The following is a 25,873-nucleotide window of genomic DNA, read 5'->3' on the forward strand; positions in this document are numbered from 1 at the left end:
TACTTAAACCCGTTTAAGTTCACTCCACTTTGCCAGATCATTTCAAGCCAATTGGTGAGTCATATCCAGCGTTCTTTGTTTCTGATAGCCCTGTTGATACCGACCAGATTTGCCTCCGAATATCTGAGCCAGCCTGACCCCTGTATACCTGTTTTTCCTGCCTGATTCTGATTGCTTACTTGTGTGCCTGACCTAGTCTGTCTCTGGACTATCTGAGCTCGCCTGATCCCTGTCTGTCTTACCTTGCCTGCTTGTTTACCGGACCTGCTACCAGACCACCATATCTGTCTGACCTCGTCTAGTCTGTAAGCCTGTTCGTGTAACGAACTTGGATATGTATCCCGACTCTGCACTTGGATTCTGTTCTGGATTTTCCTGCTCTTTTTTTGATTACCCGGTTTTTGACTTTGGACTGTTTATTGACCACGAGCTCTGTCTTGCCCTGTTAATATCACTGCCACTCGGTCATCGCGGTTCCAACACCCACAACCTGTCCTTTAATAAAACCTCTTGATCATACTCCTTGCTTGTCTGGCTGAATACTGGGTCATTCTGTTCCGTTCATGACAAAAAGGTGTCTGCACATCTTTTTATTCTCGACATAGCCATATCTAACTACTGCTTGCTGCCACACTGTTGCAAACCAACTCAAATGGTTCTGTGAAAAAGCATTTGCCCAAATACAATTTTTGTTTTGCTTTTTGTTACCCATAAGTACCCATTATGTAACTATATTTCCGTTTCAATACTATCATATTGGGCAATAACCATGGCTTAGGTCACATTCAATGTGCTTTTCTATGAAAAGCACATTGAAATAGGCAATAAACATGGCTTTAGTTACACTAAGTATGCTATTTATAGAACTTTAACTGCTGTTATGGAAATATCTAATCAGGTTTTTTGTTTATCATTTATTTTTCTTAAAGCAGTAAAGAGTTACACAAGTTTTAAATAATCCATAATGCAATAATGCGGAAATGCATATGGATGAGTCTAGTCAAATATGACCTACAGCCATCCGAAAATTAACTACAAAGTGTGCGCTTTCTTCTCTCTGAACATTTTCATTAATATCAATGAGTTGGGTTATGCTGATGTCATGTACCTTATTTTGAAGTTCTTGTAACCAGAAGTCAGTGCGCTCAGATGGAAAAAGGAAAAAGAATATGTCTCTAAATACAACTTTTAGATTAAAAAAAAGATCACTGCCTACTTTGCAGGACAGTACTTCCCCACAAGAGAGGGGCCCCATCTGCAGCCAGTCACAGGGCACTGCCATATTTCAAGTCCATACAGGAGGTTTCGGACATTTTATGCATTCTATGATGCATTGCTCATTGGAAAAAGACAAACATACGTCTGAATACAAATTTGCAATTATATCTTCTTCAGAAGTGATAGCTTTTTGATCCAAGATTACGTCAGGAAAAAAAAATCTATTACATAAATCACTCTATTATCTATCCCAAATTACACCTATGGCCGATATTAGAAATATAATCTAAAAAAAAAAAAATCAAATAACTAAAAAGATATTGCTCCTGCTCGCGCACGCACGCACGCACACACACACACACACACACACACACACACACACACACACACACACACACACACACACACACACACACACATTACTAAAGTAAAGCAAAGGAATTTACTTCTTCATTTGATTTTAAATACATAACACCATAGTGTACTGTTTGCCGGCCATTACTCTTTCCCACAGTCTTGGAATCTGCAGTTGTAAAAATGTTTTTCACAGACTTTCCTGATTTGTGAGCTGTCAAACGAACCCTTTCTGCATGTCGCAACAAGAAACTCTCAGCTGCAACAAAACAGGATCACTACTGAGAAGGTAACCAGGCCAGAGGAACATCTTAAAAGATTTAGATGACTGTATATGTACACTGTTCATGCAAAACATTAAGACCCCATGGCTAATAGTGTATTGGTCCCACTTTTGCTGCCAAAAAGGAAGCTGTTCAATGCTGGTATATGAAAAGGTTTTGGCAAAGCAGCTTGTAACCCATACAAATGAGCCTTTGAACTGGCGGAGTGCTAGATTAGAGCACCAGTTCATCCTGTCCATCAGAATGAAGAGCGGGCTCTGCATTGTGTTCACCTCTGTACCCTCTATGCCTGTTTTTCTAAAACTGGGCCAAAGAGCACTAATCAGGAGAGCAGCCCCAGCACATGTAAAGTGCCTGAGTGGGTATTTTTAAATAGTAACATACAGGTGGAAGCCCTTAATGCATAGATGGTGTGGATTTCTTCCACATTCTAATGCAGGGTTGGATATTAATGTATGTAGTTTAATTATTTTGCATTGTTGTCCAGATTGCCTTTTCTTTCAACATGTGTTGCTTTTTAATGTGTTTTTAAAATAAAACCAAACTCTTTTTCTGATGCGATAAATATTACCTTTTCTCCCATGTATAAAGTGAAAGTAGCTCATAACAGTTGTTTGCATGTTTAATTAAATTTTAAAAGCCTAAAATACAACTGTTAACTGTGCAGATCTCATGTTGATCACATGAAAAAAATATGTATTTCCTTCATTTGGGACTTGTGACTAACCCCAACTCGGTGAAAATGGTTTGTAAACACCTCCGACCAGTAAGAAGTGTCATCCCATCATCACCTGCCCGTCAGCATTTACCTGCCAGCTAAAGTGCTCGGAATGTGGATCCGCCCCTTTCTCTCAACACCTCTTCTCTGCCGTTTAAAATCAAATGGAGGCTTTTGCCTCAGCAGCATTCAAGTCGTAGTCATAGCGCAGATCATTACAGGCAGCAACTCAGCTCCGGCTGTCGGCTCCGGCTGGGGACGCAGTAGCAGGTCGAAGTGAAGCCTGGGGACAGAAACTGCTTTGTTTCTGCTCATATCTTCAGCTGTGGACGACAATAAAAACTTCCAGTTGGTCTTTGCTTATGCGATACATCTGTTCCCCAGTAGCTCCAGGAGATGAGAGGAGTCTACAAAAGGAAGGAGCCTCCAGAAGCTGGGCTGTGCCCTCCACTAGAGCAGCCACCAGCTGAGCAAGGTACACCTATCCCAAATGTGACTCCCTGCAAAAAGACCGGCTGGAACAAAGGTAGGGATGATATGTTGGTTAAAATTACTTTTACGTAGGAACTATGTCTGGTTTAGGGTAAACAATGCAATTAATTAAATTCAGTCAATTAATTGTAGTTGAATTTCTTAGAACTGAAGTGGTCAGCAGTACAGTTTAAATATGGCCCTAATGTTCTTATATGAGTGAACAGCAGGTTGGTCTATTGGTCGTACTTCAATGGTTCTCAAACTGTTTTTAAAAGTATGATAGGCAGTGCCTGGGCTGCCATTACTGGTACTCAGGAAACTGAGGTTCTACTCCCTCGCAGATTAAATGAAAGCTAATGAACTGTATCTGTAAGTAGTAGACAACAGTAACAGCAATGAGTGCTGCTGACTGATTAAGCCATGGTTCCATTTACCCCTGAGGTCAGAAATTGGATGTGGAAATGACAAACCCAACACAACCATGTCCTTGTCAACAGTTGGAAAACTAGTGGGATCAATGGATGTGTGATCAGGGTAACTAGTATGTGGACTGGTTTTGGTTGTCACACTGATTATGAGTCATTGAAACAACCTATTCTTATTTTCAAAGCTTCAGGTGTTGGCTAATAATTGATTATCTTCTCATTCCGCAATTAATTGTAGCCAAGAGGAATTACGCTTCAAAAGCCATCCGACACTTTGTAACAGCTAACTCTGACCTGGGGTTTCAGTAGAACAAGATAATTTATTTGGTTAATAGTTTTTCCAGAAATGTTGGTAAGAAACGCCAGAGTCTCTTTCTGAATAACTGCTCATGCTCAGTACCATCTTACCTTCTCATCCGCTCCTCTGAGGAATCACGGGAAAAAATCTCCCATATCCACTCTGGTCTTTTTTCTTTCTACTGAGGCCTTCCTCTTCTTCTGATAAACTTGTACGCTGTTTGCTTTTTGCGACTCTCAGCCATGTTCAAAGTCTACGGTGAGAGCAGCGTAGCTACAGTGAAAAGCTAACACCAAAGCTAAACACTAGAAGTGCTCATTCGCAACCAGCAAGCGGAAAATAACAAGGAAGGAAAACGCACGCACCCTGGCACATTGATGTGAGCGTTTTACAACGATTGGCCTGTGGGACAACCAATAGATAAGATGATCCCCTCAGAACTCAAAGGCGACAAAGATCGTCCACTGTACCTTTAATTCAAAACTCTTAATTCATGTATATATATCAAACGTAAAGGTGGATACCAGCTACTGCATTATTTAAATAAATTGTTTTGAACCAGTGATGCCATAGGTAAAGGAGAATTATTGATCAGAGAACAGCTTTAAGGCTTGTATCACCACTCATAGCTCTGTGGGGAGAAAGAACAGGTTGGTGAAAGTGTGTGCATGAAATGATCGGTTTTACTAACCTGCTGGGCAGTGAATCGGATGTGGAATGAATGGGCTATGATGGCATCAAAGCGGGTAAAAAGCTAGAGACCCTGGAAAACAACCTGATCAGGGGCGGATCCAGGATTTTTCAAAATCCTAAGTTCATGTCAAGACAATGTGAGGCTAAACGACCAAAGAATGCCATCTTTACTCTTTCACACTACCCTAGCTATTCATCTAAGGGGTTTTGAATTGATAATCACTTTAATGGATGAACATAAATGGAATTAGCATGATTACATTATTGTAATTGAAAAAGGATTTTTAAGCCAAAATTTCTTAGTTTTTACAGCATGCACAAGGTTAAAAAGTAGTTTGAAGAAAAAAATATGCTTGTCAACAATTAATCAAACAAAGATTTTCTTTATTTCCAGAAATATTTATTTCGTAAAATGACTTAAAAAAGACCCAAGGACACAGTTTGGTATGGTTCAAGTGATAAAGGAGTTTTGAATATATTTTAACAAGGTAAACTATGTTGAGAGAAAAAAAACTTTAAAGTAAGTTAAACCAATGAACATGTATGGTGAAATTAGGCCATAAAGCTATAATAGAACAGTAAGACTTGACAAAGAATATTCTTCTTTTCTACAACACCTTCAACTTTTTTGCTGATGATGATAATGGGTTTATTAATGTCAACCTTCTGGGATGCTTCTGTGCAAATATGTCTATGATTTTGTTGATGTCTAAATGAATGTCCTTGTGGACATACATAAGTAGCAAAGCCACAAACCTTTCCTGTCCCATAGTCGACCTTAGCAAAGTTTTCACTGCTTTAAGGCCTGAGTTAGCACGTTCCACAGAAGCACTCGTAAAAGGTATAACTGACAGAAGGTGACGAATCATAGAAATGTTTGGGTAACACTTCATATTTGTTATCCTTAGAATTTCAGGGAGAGAGCTGAGTTTTTCCACTGATGATGACCACTTTGTGTGCCACAACTTAATTTCCTGCCTGAATGTTGATCCTGATGGTAGATCATCTTTATGTAACGTAAAGATCTCTTTCTCACTCTTATCGTTCATCATATGCAAGTTGCTTGGAAATAGTTTTAATCGCGTCACGTTTTAATAATGCGGAATCTGAGCTGTGAGCAATTCAAATTCATGCTCGGACAGACCCGGCTGCAGAACCAAATTACAGGGGGGGGGCGTTACATTTTTCAGGGGGAAACACTTTTAAAAAAAAAAAAGCATTTTACATGCTTCAGGGTGAACAGTGGCTCTGTGACAACTCCTACAGTGCTAAGAAACTCTCAGTAAAAAAAACTCTCAATAAAATAAACTAAGAAACTCTCATTTAACTCTCAATAAAATCCCAAAATCTAAATAAATCTAACAAACAAAAAGAAATAGTATATTCAGTGTTACCAAATTAGGCAGGTTTCCACCCAATTAGGCTTCTTTTGAACACAATGAGCTGGAACTAAAATAGCTTATGGGCAGGTTGTAAAAATTTGGGAAGCTTTTCATATTTGTTGGGCTTTTAGAACGAATTACTAACGATATATATATCAAAATAGTTGTCTATGTCTGAAAGAAAACTAAAACCCTTTTAATAAAATACCATCTCATTAAACTCATTTTACTGGTCAATTTATTTTTTAATGAGTCTAATCTGACATCATCAATGAATAATAGCTATAATCAATAATATTGTTATAATAAAACAAGAAAAGAATAATGGTTAATCAATTGTCACTATGAAATTGTATTGGTCAATGTAAACGCCCCAAGAGGGTTTGAGTTCTACTGATCAACTTAAAAATATGTCATGGCTGTGTGAAAGAGAAATGTTTGATTGAGCTATACTCTGTAAGAGAAATTACGTTTATATTAAGATAGATTTATTACTCATGTTGGAAAGCTATTGATAAAAGTTTTTTTTCAGTTGATATATCATGATTGTTAAAGTGATCTTGTGTGTTATTTGGTTGTCTGATTGTACATTTTGTTTACATTGCTGTATGTTCTCATGTGTTTAATACTGTGCTTTTAACATAAGAGAACTTGAGATTTGGGCTTGTTTTTTTTCTTTTAAGTTGGGCAGGTTTTATGCTGGCATTGGGTGGTAACTAACAGTGAGATACAGCAACCTGTAGAGCTGTGTCTTGACTCAAAAGTCAAGCATCAGCTACACGCTGATAAACATGAGCGCTGGTGTAAGGCTGAATATTGAAGTAAAAATTCATACTAGAAGAGGTTCTTTAATTACAGCAGCTAGGAGAACAAGGATCAGAACAAAGCAGAGTTTCCTTCTGCCTGAAGTAACCCAAGTTTCTTCATTTTGGCAGTTTTACTGCTTTGTTCTGCTCCTGGTGCTCCTAGCTCTCTAGCTAACCCTCCTAGCTGTCTTAGCTAACCCTCCTAGCTCTCTAGCTAACCCTCCTAGCTGTCTTAGCTAACCCTCCTAGCTCTCTAGCTAACCCTCCTAGCTCTTTAGCTAACCCTCCTAGCTGTCTTAGCTAACCCTCCTAGCTCTCTAGCTAACCCTCCTAGCTGTCTTAGCTAACCCTCCTAGCTGTCTAGCTAACCCTCCTAGCGTCAATGTTTACTCCAGTGTTGACTTCAATTCTGACGTTTCAAACAAAAATTAATAGCGCTGCTTCCAGCTCGTTCTCGCTTGCTTCTTTGTCTCTTCTTGTAATCAGACCGAATATCCATCCCGCACTACCGACACTGACGGTGACCACAGCCGAGCCGCGGCTTCTCTCTGAGGGCTATTTGTATGACCAAGCAACCTGCCCCTAGCTGTGATTGGCTAGCATGTTGCCTTCAGTCGTTGATTTGATTGGTTGAATTGTTAGAGTGACACATCAAAGATAGTACTAATAAACCGATGGCCACTCCAAGGTTAAAAAAGAAAAAAACAGTACAGCTTCCGCCCAATGCCCACCCGCTCTAAAAAAAATTATTTTGGTCTCCAAAAGGGGGTGCGCGCACCCCCCGTGCCCCCGCCTGTATCCGCCACTGCTGATATTGGGGACAGGGCGTATAAAGACTGACAAACCTTTTAGCACTCCTCAGTCTGTGTGCTTTTATGTCAGAGGTGTCACACAGAGCAACTCCACAAATCGCATCCAAAATCCAAGGGCGTAGCCAATAAACAGGCCACAGTCACTGACAAGGAGGCAGGGGGAGGTATATTTAGCAGGGTGTTTAGGCGAGAACAGTAGTCAGAGATCAGAGCACGGGTCGGTGTGCAGATTGGCAGTAGAGATCCATCAGGGGCAAGGAGGGAATAATCATTACCTTCTTCGCCCAAGAGTGTGTGATTTTGACAAAAAAAAAGTCATTGTAAAATGAACCAACAGTCACGTCAAACACGTGAAATAAACTGAATTTTCTAACATGTCCAGCACTCAGACTTGGCAGACAGGTATGTTTTGTGGGCTCCAACATTCTGCCAGCAAGGCAAACGGTATAGTTGTTTGTCTGTTAGTTATAAAGAAAAAGGTATAATTTAAGGGGAAGAATGACAGAGGTTTAAAATCTGAACACACTGTATATTACAACTTCATTGCACTTCGGTTTTCCAACTTCTAGGGACTTGTTCTGTTCATTTTCCCGAGCTCGAACCTGGACACTCGAACTTTTGAACGAAAACAGAATGCTTAAGTACAACATGTCCTTTAACCGATCCTGCTGTACATTCGAAATATAAAGCCTCCAACTGACAAGGTGTTTGTACTAGGACAGGCTTTGTATTTACTGAGGTGGAACTTGTGAAGGAATGGCTGGAAAGTAGTGCTCTGACTGAAGCTGAATCCAAATACAAATAAGTAATATTATACGTGTAAGGGACATGTAACCATTTATGTATATATTACTAAAGAAGACAGATCTACGAGAAGTTTTTCGCATGGAATTAGATGAAAAACAAGAACTGACTAATAAAACAAGAACCAGCTGATATCATTCATATTTCTTTGCCCATTAAGAGGTATAAAAGTTAGCTGTGCATTTTTTAGTCAGTGGGTCCTTCCCAGGTGTGTGGAGCTGGAGGAGATCTCCTCCGGGCCAAAAAAGAAATATTGAACACCCGATGTCCTTACACTGAGAACTGTTTCATCCTGTCAGACAAGCTTATTGCTTTCTGTTTTTCCTTCAGGCAATAGATGTTCCATGTATGGCGGCGAGAAGGTTTACGTCGGAGTCCGCGTCAGAATGCCAGTGAGGGATCTGCTAAAGAACATTCGAGTTCCCAAAGGCGTGGAGCCTGACGACTTTAATGTAAATCCTTTTTTTTTTTCTTCATCTTTTTGAATGTGGCTAAATTATGGAGTATCTGATCTGTCAACATCTTATTGATCTCCTAAAATCCTTTTTGGTCCTTTTTATTCAGAGTGTAAATAGAATGTGTTGAATGTAATGAGATAATAATCTTCTTCAGTAGAAAAAGAAAACGTTTACAGTAGATCTGACTCAGAATTTTTTTTGGCAGCAATTTTCAGAAGTTATTATGAAACAAATGAATCACTTGACAGTGACAGATGAGCAACAGCTCCTTAGAAGATGACGGCTTAATCCTGTCTTCCTCTACCCTCAGGTCGTTATTGTTGTGCAGTTAGTTTCCAGGCATCAAACCCATATAATTCAAAGCTGTGGTTGTTGAAGTTCAATCATATTACTATGTTCAATTGTCTACGTCCAAGCAGGATTTTAAATATATTTTAATTGACAAAACGTTTTTTTGTTTTTTTCTCTCCACAAACCCCTTGCGTGAATGTAGGAGAGGGGCTCGAAGAAAGGCTCTGGTAAGTGAAGTGGTATCAGTACTTTGTATTCTATCCCAAAGACCAAAGCTACTCCAATAACTGTTCTTAAATAAGTATGTACAAAGTATGTAAAAAGAGAAATATGTAAAGAGGCATTCTTTTTGTCAGATGACCAAATTTGCCTTTAAACTGAGATCATGTCACACACAGCTTGACTCACTTTAAAGTTTTGTCAAGGCATTGGTTGCACTTGTCAGTAAAGAACATGACATTTTCTTTTCATTTAACTACTGTTTGCTACTTTGTACATTGGGGTTTGTTTTTGTAGAATAACGTAAGGGGCAAAAGCTGAAAGAGAATGAATACTATTGCGAGGTGCTGCACATTGCTTGAAACCAAATGTACCCAAACAAAAGCAAAAATAATTGAAGAAAGCAATGATATGTCATGTGCAGGATAAATGTGTTGTTCCACATTTTGAATGTTTTGTTATTTAATCTCTCACTGAGGTTTACTTCTCTCATCTACAGGAAACATGAAACGTGCCAGGGCTCGCTCAAGAAACAAACCCACCAGGGTGCGTGTAGAAAAATAAAATATATCGCTGCTCCCTGAGGGTTTCTCCATGGATGAGATATTGATGGAATGCTGAGCTTCACATCATGATAAGGATGACTCCTAGTTAATAAGTGCTTTGATTGTTTTTCTTTACTTTTTAGGGACAATGCCCTGTTAAAAGCCTGGAGGAGCTGGCAACCATCCTAGAGGTGCTGGAGGAGGATCTTAGAACTGGCTGCACTTCCCTCTCCCAAAATCCATCCCCTTCTGATTTCACAGCCTATCCTAATCAGTCTCCAACCGGTAACACTTCTTAAACATATCACATACATATTCTGCCTCTCTGAAATCATTCCTGGAAGTTAAACAGCAACTTTATATTCCCATGTGTTTTCCCCTGTAGACGTAGGTGGTGGTGATAGATATGAGGAAATCATTCCCAGCCCAGAATCCTACACGATCTACTCTCCGAGCACCTCAGAATACGATGCAGCGTGGGCCCGTTCTGACTGCATGTTCTTCGACCTCCAGCCCTCTGGGGTCAGCGATAGGCAACTTTATGGCGACAAAGAGGACGACTGGTTCAAGCTAAAGAACAACTGGGATCCAAACAGCTCTGCTTTCTTCTGGACACAGCTGCAGAAAGAGGAGGAGTGGTGGAAGGCAGTCTCAGATGCTGAACTGCTGACCACTGACGAGCATGGCAGGACGTAAGTACGATGCACACTGTTACTGTCTGGAAGGAGAAAAGTCTTGTGCTCACTTTTTACAGGGGTAATACTGGCTCTGTAAATTAAATATATAGGCTTCAAATATTTAGCAAAATACCTAAATAACCTGATAGTAATATTTACTGACTCTCGTTGTTCAAGTAGTAGAGATGGCACCCATGTCATCCAATCACAGTCATCGAAGTAAACTGCATTTGTATCTGTCGACTAGTTTATCTTCTGAACTCAAACCTTGCTATTTCTCATTGATTTAGCTATGGGGAAATTGTTTTGTAGGTTTACCATGAGTTCACTTCACCTATTCAATAAGCAAAATTTCACTATTAGGTGGGCTATTAAGCACTGTCTGTCGACCAAAACAAGATGTGTGGCATACCACGCTGGGCTACATTAAACAACGCTAACTGTGTTAGCTGGCCACCGGCTACTAGTCTCACAAAACGGTAACCTCTGGCCCATCACTGGTCAAACTCCAGCAATTAACCCACATGCCACAATTGTCACATCACACTGAATCAAATCAACATAGCAACACAAGTCTAACAAGACTGTAACACCAACAAAAACAAACATTTGACTTCATGTTGTCTCTTTCCTTATCTGACCACCTCTTTGCCAAAGATTGTTGTTTTTTGTGGTAATAACGGCTGCTGATCGTCTGCGGGTGAACATGGTGGTAGCATTTTAAGGGGAGTGAGGAGATATACCCTGAGTGGCAGCTATTCACATGGCCCACGCCCAGCTTTGAAAACAAGAGACTGGAGAACAACACAAAGAGACGGTGTGTGATGTCATACCTAATTCCCTCTAAAAAGATACCTTTAGTTCTTCACAAACCTAATTTTTAGTTCTATCAGAAATAATGAAATTTCGCTTATTGCTCCTTTATACACATTTTGTCTATTACTGACTTCAAGTTATTTTCTCAGGATTTTCTGTAGTCGACCAAAGCAAAGGACTGCATAATTTTAACCCAAAACAAAGTAATCCTTTATTTTGTTATAAGACAAAACTCTGAAAAGTGTATCGTGCATATGTTTTCAGTCCATCTGAGTAAGGGCTTTGTAGAACCACCTCTTACTGCAGTTTACATGTGGCTGCCTGTCAATTAATTTTGGATGCTCGTCAGTAACTGACCAATCAGCAATCACAATTTGTCCCAAGGTGAAACGGCCCTTACCCACAGGAGCTGCAGGCCTTTTGCCTCAACCGCCCCTTTGTTTTGATTACTATTTTGGTCACTCTTGGCCTTCTCTCAATGGGCTTCATGAGGTCAGCCACCTGAAATATTTGTTCAACTGTCTTGAAAGAGTTCCCACAGGTAGTAATAAAACTAAAGACAAACAACTGAATGATAACCTTGCCTGTAAGAGGTATTTCTGCAGTATTTGTGCATTCACACACACACAAGAATCCATCTTGTACCGCTCCCCGCATCAACCGTTTGTATGCAAACCAAAAACAGTTTGGGCCAATCACGTTACAGTATTGTGGTTTAAGGCAGGACATACGGTGTGATGAAAGCAAGAGCTGATGAGCCCACAGCTGAACCAACATAAACATGGCAGCGCAGAAGGACACACGTGTAGCTGCTGGTATCACATCTGTTTTCTAAGATTCCACAACTTCATCTTTGAAAGAAGAACAGCAAGAAGTGCCTTGACTAGCTTACATTCTTGTGGTTTCTCATGACGTCTGCTGCTTCCATTTTAAGTTGATACCGTGTTTGGCTAAAACCAATCACGGCTGGAAGGCGGGCACTAGGTGTCGCTTCTCCCAATCAGGTCAGAGAGTTCTGCTGAATGTCTCTCCTTTCCCCAAATGAATTAGATAGGACCAGACTGACAATGTGCAGAACGGAGTGCTACACATTATCAACCTGTCGGGCCAGGTTAATTGAATGAGAAGGTGAGTCCAAGCTTTTGAATGGTAGTGTATGTTGCAACTATAAGTTGAGTGTCAGCTATGATCAGATAACAAGACACTAATTTTGCAGTAAACATTTATTATTTAGCGTAATCTAAACTGTACAGTCTTAATTAATGAATTTCACACTAAATTATTTGCATAGATAGCTTGATGGCAGCATTAAAACATCTACTGCAGCCTGCAGTAACTATCTTGAGTTACTAACATATTTAAGTCGGGTATATGTTTACATCAATTAATCCGTGGTTACCTTGAAATAATGTTACTGACTTGATGGACGACTCTTTTGAAGAAAAAGTCCCCGTCTTCCTTGCCTTAATGTTAGTAGATAATGAAAAAATGCCAATGGTAGCGCTGTGGGCTTCACTATCACCGCTATCAACAACGTCTTTGTTGTTGGAGGTTATATCTACCTTCTGCGTGGGCAGAGCAATCTTACAGTTGGTGTCACATGAACTACAGCCAGGACCGTTGCAGGTAGGGTGTGAGGCCTTGTGCGAACTTGAAATGTGAGGGCCTGCTCTTTGATATGGATGTACAATTACATGTCAGATTGCACATTACCTTAATCTATCTCTAGACAGATCAATAGATAGAACATTAATGGATGAATTGGATATTAAGCTTTAAAAAAAATTAAAAAGTGTTCTAATTATATCAGGAAAAACATGTTGCTAGCTTTTAAAGATCAACACTTTTTTAAAACTTAATAGAAACACATTATTAAACTTTTTCAAGGTTAAATATTGTTTAAGGGCTTGTGAACCTTGTGTGTCTAGTAGGTATTTTTGACTATGAGTAAAATGAGCCCATAGTTCGGCAGGAGGCGTTTTCAGCTGTATTTTTTCTTGTGCAACTCTTCTCCGTGTGAAACTGAAAAATAACTTTGGTAAACTTTACAAAAAGCTCTTAGAGGATCCCCTTTCTCTGGACTCCTCCAGTTAGAAACTGTTCCCCAGTCTTTGTAGCAGCATTTTCTTTACTTTGATGTAGTTTCCTTAATATTCTGTATGCATCAAAATCATTTTTATTTTATTTTACAAGTGTCCTGGTGTGCACCTCACGAGCAGCTGGTGAGACGCTGCTGCATACACACACATCCTATATTCCCAAATCCAGGCACCGGCACTCCAGACAGGTATCCAGCCCCCGGACCTGGGAGGTGAACCCTAACATCAAGATGGGGGGGGCACCACAACCCGACCTACCCGGGCCACGCTTCGGGCCAACATAAACTGAACGGGCTAACCAACCAGACCCCCCCCCCCCACACACACACACACACACACACACAAACCCTGAGGTGCTTCTACCCTCACACCTGCCCTCCATACCTTAGCCCCCCCTTCTCCCCCCCCCCATATTCCAGGAGTGCGCAGAAGCACCAGCCCCAGTCCCGGCTCACCCGGACCCAACGTCCACTGCCAGTTAAGACACCTGACCAGGTGGCCCGCTCCTCCAGGCCCCAACAATAGGAGAGCAGGGGTGTGAAAAAGACCTGCCTCCACCTGCCCCCCCCCCCCCTCCCTTAATGCCCTAAATATATGTGTGTTGTGAGAATGTCATAAATGAAAGTGTCTAAGATGCATAATAAAATTAGGGTCAAGGACGTCACCAGACAACGGGGCTACAGCTCTGCCTTCTTTATCTCAGAACAGTGCATGTCCAATGAGTTTTTGACTTCTCAGAACCTGATCCAGTCAAATTAAGGACATTCTTTCAGTTTGTGGGACACTGGAACTGGAATGAAAAATGTGGCACAGTCCCACGCAAATTGGGACTTCTGCTCACTCCAGCCTCATCATAAAATGTTTGTCAAGTACAGCTACTTATTTTTTCCTCACTGTGGACTTCATTGTGATCCTCAGTGCCTACATTCCAGTCCTTCTCTTGTTGAAGCCTGCTAGGCTCTGCTTCAGTGAGGGTCATGGTAAGATTCCACCAAATTAACATATTCAGACGTGCCATGGGCATCAGCTCAGCCAACATCTCTCGAAGTGTTGATAAATGTATCCAGTGGTCTCCTAGTGATCTATTGAATTATGCATTCTTTTTCTTTTTTCTTTCCCAGAACCCGAATTGTGCTTGCAAAATAAAATCGTCATGTTCTCTTGCAGCTGACAAGTTAGCTCCCCCCCCCCTCTTCCTTCCTCGGAAGGTGTGATGACATAGGGCAACTATTATATAATATATATAATATATATATATATATATGATATGAGAGTATATACGATCATATATATATAGATAGTATGTATATAGATAATTAATGAGATTATATATATATATATATATATACTCATATATTATATATATATATTATACATAATATAGCATATATAGGATATATATATATACATACAACATAATATACACATAACATATATTACACCACACATATATATATAGATATAATATATATATATATTATATTATATATATAATATATATATATATAATATATATATATATTATATATATATAGTTGTTCCAGAACAACTGGAACATTCAATGTTTGGAATAGAAACCATCCATTTAGCTATTCTTTCAGTTAATTTGATTATGAGGGGTTTGCAATAAGGAGGTTAAAAAATAAAAAATATATATTTTTTGATCCATCTATCCATTAAAGGGTTAATAAACTGGTCAAATGATAAGAATATTTCACTTTTTCAAGGGGAACCTCCAGTATAAATCAGGAAACACTTAAATGTCTTTTACATGTCTATTTGTTTGGTTTGTAGACAGGTATGTTAGAGTAAAGAGCAAAAACTGAGAATTAGCATTTTCACTCATGATTTGGCCCGTAAAGGGATAATGTGCAACTTTAGCATCTGGTACATTGCATTTTTGGAATCAGCACCCTCAAATTACCTAAGATCAACTATCCTTCTGTAGTTTTGAGAGATGTTCAACAAAAGTCGTTTTCTAAGCAACTTTTTCTGGCATGCCCCATGGCCTATTAGATCTGATATTCTGATATTACATCAGCTTTTTTCCCAGGATTTCTGCACTCAAAGCCTTTATCCGTATTTACTGCCTTGTGACTTGTACTTCTTCCTCTATGAATAGATATATTTGAGGGCACTTTCGTCACTCTGTGATAACTGAGTACCACTAGAGGTTACAGGGATGTAAAAGTGAAAAAAGACCGCAGACAAGTCAGACTCACTTTTAGTTTTATTTCTGTCATCAGAACAACATCAAATCCTGTTGGCAGGGAGGTGAAAATGAAATCATTCAACCCCAGGCAGCACTTGAATCATCCTGACAGCAGCCTTTTTCGTCATGCTAGTATAAAGTGTATAATAACCCAGATTTCAATTGGTGATCCTTTTCATTTCATTAAATATTTAAATGCATTTTTTTTATTCAGTCTGTCTGTGCTTCTTCCTCCAGACTTCTACATAGAGCTGTGTGTGTGGGAAAGAGAGCGAAGGTGTATGCCATTGCCCAAAGAATGGCTTTGATCAAGAGTCTGGACCTAAAAGATTCTGATGGAATGGTACACTACCCACACATATTACACATGCATTATTTATTTATTTATTTAGCATTTTTGTAAACTTTGATATTATTTTGTTGTGGCTTTGCCACCAAACTTAAACATGGGCTATCACCTAAAACATAAAGTGAAAAGTATCCTGATATGTCTCAATAATCCAAGTAGAAAGAAAAAGTTGAGTAGGTACTCTGGACAGGTTCTTCTTTATTAGAACGTTTCTTCTCTTCTCTAAGACACTTCTTCAGTCTAAGCATTAAAGCAGTACCTTTGCATAGTGGTGGCCAAAAGGACAGATCAACACAGAAGAGCAAAAGATTCTGCGGTTTACGCACATCTGCAGGCCAATGGTCACTCTTTCAGGGAAGAGTGACCATTAGTTTGAGAGAGGAGTAATAAAAGGCATTATTGCGAACAGATAACACCCAGCATTAAACAGGGGTGGTGGCCAAACAGCTGATATCAAGACAATAGTTGAAAGGAATGATATGATCACTGGGGTTCTTTTAACAGCAAACTCTGTACACATGTAAAATTTATTAACAAAAATGAAATTAACATCCAGAGAACACCACTATAGAATGCTGTTTATCTGAATTAACACTATATTACAATCAACAAATCCTCTCTATGAGGCTAATGAAACTTAACTAAAACTACTAAGCAAAATGAAGATAAAAAGAAACTAAGGAACTATGTACACAAAAGAAACAAAAGGACAAAATAAAATGGTTGAAAATCATCAGAATGATTAAATGAATCCTGGCTCACTGCAGTTTTAGGTTAAAGAACCAAAGTTAATCTTAAAGAATATGGAATGAGATTAAAATATTTGAACTAATTCAGAACAACATTTGGTATGTGTTTCAACCCATTCACAATGCAAATCTTGAGTTAAAGAAAACATTATCAGAGAAAATAAAATTTTAAAGAATGATTTGCTCAGTAAAATCCTTAACTTTAGCACGCTTGATTTTATTAATGCAATTATTCATCTGGGAAGCTAGGGGTCGTTGTAGTGTTTGGTCGCTAAATGGGTTAATCTTTACACAAAACACCACTAAATTGACATTAATGTTCCATATTGATGTGGTTATAATGCTCATAGCACTATTGAATAATGGTAGAGTGAAAAGAAATAAACATTATGTTTAAAACGTATCATAGTTGTGTTGTCGAACAAATGTTATTTGGGAAGCTAATAGCATTATGCTAGCTCTAATTCATTCAGCTCTAATTTTAAAAGGCCTAAAGCTGCATTCAGTCGTAATGAGCAGACCGGAAAACATAAGCATCAATATCCCATCAATTTATAAAACCCTTATGAAAATAAAGTTTGTTATAACCATAAAAACACACTCATTCGTAACGCTTGGTTTCAAAGAAGCTAGCGGGAGCTATCCTGTAAGCTCAGTCAAGCTTTAAAAACACTGTGAAACCATTTTAAATAAACCATTTAACTTTCCCTGTTCATTTCTCTGCCAAACCAGTCTGGGCCTCCATGTCAGTTCGGTTCACTTTGGGCATCTAGTTGGAAGCAGTTGAAGCAGGGAGGGTGAAGGCTGGTTGTCTGACCAGCTACAGGCGGCTAGCTCGAAACGTGGCCATGAGGAGGCGACTCCGGGGTCCTTCATGCAGTTCTCAGGGCCGTGAAAGGGGATCAGAGCATGGGAAGTGGTGCCTCCGCTCCGCTTCCCTGGTGTAGCTGCTCTTGTGATTCTTTGAGCCGGTTGCAGTAGGCGACTTCAGATCAGCTATCCTCTTAGGTTGGCCTGGCCGCAGAAGAAGACCGATCCGCGCCGTCTCAAGTCAGCTTTCCTGCAACAGCTGAGAAAAATCACAAGGCTGGTTTCGAAGAAAAAACATCTTGATGGTCCCTGAGACTTTTGGGAAAATATTCGGTGACTGATAAGAGGGTCCTGGAGTGGTCTAATTAAAGTGTGTATTTACACCAGGCTTACACTGAATGCGGCTGCGGCGCCACAAGGAACCCAAATAATAAAAAAATCAATGTGTTGACATCAGTTGCATGCAATTGCAGGTCCAGTTACACAAGGCCATGCGGTGCTGCAAAAAATTTCCGCAAGAAGGAAGTTTGACCAGACGCCGTAGCGGTCCCCGGATAAAGCTCCTGAATTTCACCAGCAAAGCAGAAAACGTCGGGCACTAGATAGAGTAGCATTCTGGTGAATTTTATAATAAAATCACCGCACCAACTTAACTAGCTTGACTAGTGTAAACAAAATGGTGACACAGAAACACAAGAAAACAGAGGAGTTTTTGGAGGATGAAATAGGATATTTAAGCGCACAGATAACATGTGATGCCCTAAAAAGTGAAAACTAGGGCTGTTTTTAATCATTTATGAGGAATAGCCACAGAAAGGACCACATTAATTTCTGTTCTCGCCACTGCCGATTGCGCAACCGGAGCCGCAGCTGGCCCAGGAGCAATGTGAGTCGGGGTTTACGAAAAACCAAAACGGGATCAAGACCGCAACCTGCACCGTATTCAATGTGAGCCCTGTGTCAAATCTGAGATGTTGTAGCATGACTTTAAACAGGTTATCCGTGTTTTAAAAACCTCCAATGTAGATGGGTTTAAACACTTCTGCGATGACGAATGTTAGAGACTCATTGCAGTTTTTAATGCCAAGGATGGAACAACTTGTAATTGCCTAATAGCCAGTTAAGTTGTTGAGCAATACAATTTTTACCCTTTTGTTTACATAGCTCTTTGCTCATATTTAAAACGAACTGATTATGATGATGATGATAAGAATGATTTTGAAATTAAAAAAATCGGAATGTCTATTAAAATAAATAATGTAAATATAAAATTCCCATTTACATTTCATATTTACTCAGGTGCCCTTTGTCTGATATTAAAATTTGTTTGATGATTTGAAACATTTAAGTCAGACAAAAAGAACAAACAGATGAAAAATGTTGGGGGCTAACAGGTGTTTTACAGCACTGCACTTTGTGCAGATGTTTAGCCTTGAGCCTGCACACAGTGCTAACAACATGATGTCAAATCTGCTCCCACTCACAGACTGCCCTCCTCTATGCGGCAAAGCGCAACCAGCACCTCATTGTGGCAGATTTGATCCGACTGGGAGCCAATGTGAATGAGAAAAACAACCTGGGAAAGACCTGCCTCCACCTGAGTGCCGAGAACGGCTATATCAGAGTATTAGAGGTCAGACGATTTGTTATTTTGCTTTATTTCTTTTCCATTTTTTTCTCCACCACAGTACCAGGTATTGTTGCAGTATTATAAAGGGTAGAAACAGTGATGGGCTTATGGGCTCAACAGACGGGGAGCAACAAATTACAGAAATACGCCTTCGTTCCTCTCAGGAAACTTTGTCAAAGCACACGTCAGAGCAAACTGATTTGAGCTAACATTCTTTCAGAGTAGTAAAGGTTTTCTCTAACTTCAGAATCTTCCAATTCTTTAGAGAAAAACAGTCTCTAGCTCAACTAACCTATATTTGTGTTCTTCTTTACATTACCTCATAGGATTACTAATATGATCATTGCTTGTACTTTATGTATTCAACTTGTTTCCTTTACCAGGTTTTAAAACAAGGAATGATGGATGGCATGTATATTGATATAGAAGCCACAGACAACTCTGGTAAGTTCTAGTCCATTTTTAATGATAGCTAAAACAATCTGGTCTGATGGCTAAGTATAGCAGAGCATAATATAAAACTGTGTCTGATATCACCTTTGATATCATCATTGTTAACATAAATGCATTAAACCCTTCAATAATCCATTAACTGACAGACTAAATAATGAGAGAAGTCCTTAACAACTCCAGAAAAATAACTTTTATATTTTCCCATTGGGCCTATGTTTTTATTTGCCTAGGTTCGGTAGTATAAACAGATTTAGGCACCAGTGAAAGTCGTCAACAGTCATCAGATCTTGCATTTGCTCCCAGGAATGACCGTCCTCCAGTGTGCTTCTGTGGCTCTGAAGAGCAGCATGAGCGAGGTGGCCTGCAGCATGTCTCGTCACAGCAGACTTCACACGCTGCGCCAGGAGCACCTGATGGAGACACTTAAGTGTGTCCTGCAGATGGACAGCTACCTGCATACTGCTGCTCGCCAGTCGGCTTCAGGTATAGATCTAAATGAGGCTTACAATTTGCAGCTTGTAACACTTGACACACACACACATAAATACAGGTTAACTAACCTGTATTTATGTGTGTGTGTTTAAAGAATGTACCACCTGTATGACTTACCTGTTTCTGCTTGTTGATTGGTATCCTCTGTGTTTAGACACAATGTTCTAAAGCAGGACAGCAATGAGTGTAGTGCCTTAAAACCGGTAATGCTACAGTTCTGTCTTCACAATTAGACATATTGTACATATTGTACACTAACATATTGGCTCTATTGAGTCATCTGGAACCTGGAGTCTCTTGTGTAGCTGATCAAGTCTGAAATCGTTCAGTTCTGCTCGGGCCATACAATGACTTCCCCATAGGTTCAAATCAGGCTCCTTCGTTAAAATAGTTTCCAGTTGTTAACATGAAAGCAAACATCTCTAGGGTTGAAAGAGCTCCATTTATTTGCCAAGTCTTTTTTAACAGTGGCAATTTTTGCATAGTGTGTGTGTCCTTCAATAACAGTCATCTTAAAAAGGATAAAAATCTGTGGGAGCTATCGCTGAAATATTGAAGTTGCTGAGGGACTGACTGATGCCCGCTGTTTTCATTTAAAATTGTTATCATGCCAACAAACCTTCTGATTTGTAAATAAAAAAAAATTAAAAAACAGGATTAAAATAAATAATTCATTAGCATTTTGTACCCTTCTTGTATCTCCTCAAGCCATTCTCTAGATACCTTTAAGGCCCTGGTGGTTTGTATCTGCACAAAATGCATCTTCCTGTTTGAGCCTCCTTTACAATTTCTATACAGGATCATATTGTAGGTAAACAGATTCTCCTCATGAATCTCTTTATTTGTCAAATTATTCCTAGAAATAGTTGTCATAGTATCATTATAATGTATAAAGGCTGTCTTACAGAATATTTGTGAACATTCTTTACAATGCCAACCAGTTTTTCCAACATGTAGTTGCTATTGAAATGTTCTGCTAATAGGAACAAACACATCATACAAACAAACTCATAAAGTTGACTGGCAATGTTATACGATGTAACACCAGTTTTTAACAATTTAGAAGGAGGGTAAAACGTGCAACAAAGGTTCCAAGGTTGGCAATCAATCTCCAGACAGCTGTGTGACCAACAGCTTAGTAGACTAATGGTGTTCACGATGGCGCCCAGATGGCAGCCTTGTTACTTTGCTCACTTTGACTTTGCAGGTCTTTGTGTGTTTACTGTGCTATCTGCCACCATTTTGCTGTGACTTTCACTAAAGATTAATTCTAAACATCAGACAGTTCATTCATAGGACTTATCCCCATTTTTAACCACCCCAACTTCTTTGAGATCTTGAATGGAGGTGCATCTGCTCTCTGTAGAGTTTACCACAGATGAGATAAACGGGCAGGCATGCTCGTAAAGCTCCAGTAACTGGGACTCTGCAAATCTTTGCCCAAACTCCACCAGGCTAATGTCAGCTCCATGGTTAAGAAAATAGACAATCTACTACTTCTCTAAAAACTTGGACTTCCACATATCTGCTGCGCCCTAATATCACAGTATTGCAGAACACATGTAGTGTTCACCTGGAGTCATTTCTTATAAGATGTCGCACATGTTTACATCCTACCACAAGCCTGCACACCAGAAGCTGAAAAACAGCTTGCTGAGCTGATAACAAACTTGGAGAGAGACACCCAGACTCTCTCATCAGTTTTTTGAAATGTTCACAATAAAAACCTCTCTAATGAACTTTTACAATACAGACAGCCTTTTAAGTGTCCCACCAGGGATAAAAAAACAACAACATCATACTAGACCACTGTTACACAGCTTCAACAGACGCATATCATGCTGTCACCAGGACTGCTTTGGGACTTTCTGATCGCTGTCTGCTTCATCTAATTCCAACTTATGCACAAAAACTAAAGACCTGTAACCTTTTTGATTGCACGGACTGAGCTTCAGCCACAGATCTGAATGAGCTTGCTGAAACAGTCACTTCTTATATCAGTTTTAGAACTGATAGAGAACATGTATGCAGACCAATAACTTTTCCACAAACAATAATCAATAGTTCACATCTGAGGAAGCTGTGTAAAACCACGGAACAGACAAAGCATCGGGGCAGGCAAAAAAAAAAAAAAAAAAAAAACGGACCAAGGGGGTCAGGGCAGTTAGGAGAAACCACAGCAAAAAGCTAAAAAAAACAACAAAAAAAAAACAGCTTCTCAGCTAACGATCCAGGAGCAATTTGAAATGGTCTGATACATCACTGCTAATAGGAGCTCCCTGAGCTGTGTGTTTTCTCCCCATTCTTCTCTCTGTACACAAATGAGTGCATTTAAGCAGACCCTTCTGTGAAACTCCCGAAGTTTGCAGCGTACACCACTTTCACTGGTCTGATCCAGGATGGTGACGAGTCTGCATACAGGCAGGAGGTGGATCAGCCGGTCACCCTGTGCAGTCAGAACCAGCTGAAGCTTGGGGCCCTGCCCCACAGCAGTAATGTGGAGACAAACAGCAGACTGATCACCCTGGGAACTCATGTTCCCTTAGTGATGATCTAACTTTTTTATTTATGTTGTTTATTTCCTTATCTAAATAAGCAAAAAAAAAATAAGTGGTGGAAATAAGTACATTTATTAATTTGCTTATTCATCTAAGCAAAACTAACACTTTTAAGAATGACTGTTGTTCTCCAGAAAAGGCCAGTTTTGTGTGCTATAGTCAGTGTCTCAGTGGTGAAAACAGAATAAAATGATCCTAAGCAAGTAGCTGTACTCCTTTAGCACTGGAACCGGTTTGTCAGGAAAACACATGCACACATTCACACACTATTAATTCGCAAAGCATACGTTTGGCTCCCGATACTTTCCAATGTAGCAAGGTTAGCTTCTCGTAACAAACCTTGAGAATTCTTTTAGAGAACTTCTGCCTTTTTAGGCAACTTCATACAGTTAGTTGCTGGCCACACATGCAGATTTACATCAGAGGAGGAAGCCCACAGGAGTACTAAAAGGGCTCATTAACTCGTTATAGTTATCTACATGTGTCACGCAGCAGATGTTAAGCCTTTACCTTTTTTTTCTGTTTTTTTTTTTTCAGGGGAGCTGGAGTATGGCGCTCATGGCTGGCTGCATAGCCAGCAGATTTGCCCTGCAGGGCATTTCGTAAACCCAACAGTAATGTTCTGAGTTTGTTCATGCTTTGAATTTGGCTAGAGATACCATAAATATTTTGATCCTCTCTATCCAAGTATGAGTTCAGGCATGTTATGTATGTTAAGCATCTGTTATGCTGTGCGGCGTTAAAGATAACTGGCTCGTAGTCAGTTACTTATTTAATGCCTGCACAAGAAAGTTAGATGCACGTTCTCTGGTTTCTGTGAAACTTCCATTGTTTGTTACAGTCACGTAACAAGTTGTCTCTAAACAACTGTGTCCCTAAAGACTCCATTGTAAAATCCTGTGCCATTATTGGAAATGCTGTGGTGTGATTGTGCCTTTTCTAATATATGTGTTCAGAATGAGAAGGAAGTGCAGTAACACAATATTTGTAGATCAGTTGAAGTCATTGACATAGATCACATAGATAGATGCACATTTACTGCATTATTGTTAGAGCATGAGCTGCTATATGTATAGTATATATGCTGTTACATATCTCAAACAGCCACTTCCTTAAGGCTGAAGGCAGCACAAGTGCACCTTAGGTTTCCTAACTCGCAGAAAATGTTTTGCCTGAGTGACAGATAAGGCAGAACTCGCATCAAACAATAACAGCAGCTTTTCCAGAGAGTTTTGGTCATGTTCATTTGGATAGCTCACTTTTGCAAATGTCTGACTTTACCATTTTGGTAAACTTCAAAGTTTGTGCTTACATGTTTCTGATTTTGCACCTTCAAAGAATATCCTTGTTTTAATATTGCAAAGTTATGCCTATTCAAGGAAAACAGTCCATTTATCTCTTGCAAATCTACAGCTTTTCAACATCAGAGAAGATCCAAGTATTTTTTCTTATAAATATGTAAAATTCATCTAAACTAGTGCTGTCAAATGATCAAAATTTTTAATCGATCAATCGCATAATTTGAACAGTTAACTCGAGATTAATCGCAAATTAATTGCATATTTTATCTTTTCATTTCTGAAAGTGTAATAGGCTATTTGGGCATTTTAATATGCAATTTTGCAATAAATGAAACTAGTAAAAACATACTTGTACAAAAGAATACATTTTTTTATTTTCAAGCACTTTTCAGAATTGGAATGAAAACATCCTGGTGCCATAAAATGTTAAACTCTGGCCAATAATGGCTAAATCGTTAATCATAACGCCCTGATGTTTACAAAATGTGTAAACAAATGTGTAAATAAATTAATATTTCATGGCAAAATTTTTAAAAACAAAGAGACTTGGTTTTAAGCATTTACAAATAAAGTAATACTAATTTTACATTTGAATAAAATCACAAGTTTTATTAATTTTTTCACTCTCTCACACACACATCTTATCCTGAGCTTTCACACCAACAACAATAATTTCTTCATATATTTTTGCATGCTGTTTATATCCATATTCATACAGTTTAAGCCTGGAAAAAAGGTTTAAAATGTCCAGGTCATTCCAGTCTTACACTTTGCTTGTAACTGGGCCAGGAGCTTAATGCCTTGAAAGAGAACTTTTAGCACAGCTTCATGTGCTGACACTGTAACTCCAGGGTACTTGTGATCACTTGGCAATGTGATTCAGCTTTAGTTTGTCAAATACAAAGACAACAAATTAGTAAGCATTAAAGTATGGTTTATGCATTGGGTTTCTACAATGTTATCAGCATGTAAAAACTCATCTTCAGAACCAATCTCTGCTCAAAATGGTGATCTGCACCGCGTAATCTACTTTCAGCAGTTATTGCAACCGTAAACTGCAGAAAATACAGGCAGAGTTGTTCCCTCTGCCTTTACTCCCGTCGGCTTCAATGTCAGGATGCGCTCCAGTGCATAATGAGGCGGAGGGATGTTTCAGCTGGCTATACACACTGTGTCTGTAGTGCGGCAATGGTACTTATTTTAGAGCCCAAATAGGCAACTTCACAGGTCCGGAGAGGGCTGCGGGGAAAAAACATTAGAGAACGGTGTGTGTGTGTTTTGACGCTCGATTAACCTCTTTGGAGCAGAATATTCAGGCTTCGTTTGGAGCAAGGTATCTGTAGCCTCCAAGGAAAACCAATAGAGACTGCAGCATCCTGAACATTACTGGAAAATGAGTTTAGAGGGGCACAATCACAATACAGATGTAAACCATCAAATTTGTGTTTTCAAACAGATACAGGTCATTGATTTTAACAACTTGGATCACATTGGGGCTCTGTATCATCAAAAGACCAGGTGAAAAAGTACAAAATGTACCTTTTCTCACTTGGAAAGCACACTATTGAAAGCCAATGAAATCAAAGAAAAATGCTAAAAGATGGAGTTTACTTGATGGATCTTTTAAGGATTGTTGTTTAGAGCACATTAAGTAGTAAGTTGTCTTGGGAAAGTAATCCAGTTACACTTTACTGATTTCCCATGTATTCGCTCAATGAAAAAAAAAAAAAGAAAGAAAAAAAACACTTTATGTGTGTGGAGTTTTCAGGTTGCCAGTCTTTTCCCTGGTGTTTCATAAAGAGTATTTCTCTGTAATTTAATGTTATGTGATGCTTCTTTGAAACATTTATTGTTTTAGAAATCCTTACCATTTGATTTTTAAAATGTCTTAGAGAAACCTGAATGAAATAAAACCTGACAAGACAGTGAGACAGTTTCTCAGCTAT

At 39.2% G+C, this 25,873-nt stretch overlaps 1 protein-coding gene across 1 annotated transcript; it reads left to right on the forward strand.

Annotated features, from left to right (window-relative positions):
* Window positions 1–2,768: 2,768 nt before the first annotated feature.
* On the forward strand, window positions 2,769–24,360 carry zgc:113279 (uncharacterized protein LOC553749 homolog). Its single transcript, XM_036150089.1, has 11 exons — window positions 2,769–3,100; window positions 8,599–8,720; window positions 9,220–9,244; window positions 9,736–9,782; window positions 9,925–10,066; window positions 10,167–10,473; window positions 15,823–15,928; window positions 18,980–19,126; window positions 19,507–19,567; window positions 19,880–20,059; window positions 23,164–24,360. Exons 1-11 carry the CDS (start codon window positions 2,971–2,973, stop codon window positions 23,250–23,252), a joined length of 1,356 nt encoding a protein of 451 aa, XP_036005982.1. The 5' UTR covers window positions 2,769–2,970; the 3' UTR covers window positions 23,253–24,360.
* Window positions 24,361–25,873: the final 1,513 nt, after the last annotated feature.

The sequence above is a fragment of the Fundulus heteroclitus genome, chromosome 18 (genome assembly GCF_011125445.2).
Source record: "Fundulus heteroclitus isolate FHET01 chromosome 18, MU-UCD_Fhet_4.1, whole genome shotgun sequence".
In the NCBI taxonomy this organism is placed as follows: Eukaryota; Metazoa; Chordata; class Actinopteri; order Cyprinodontiformes; family Fundulidae; genus Fundulus; species Fundulus heteroclitus.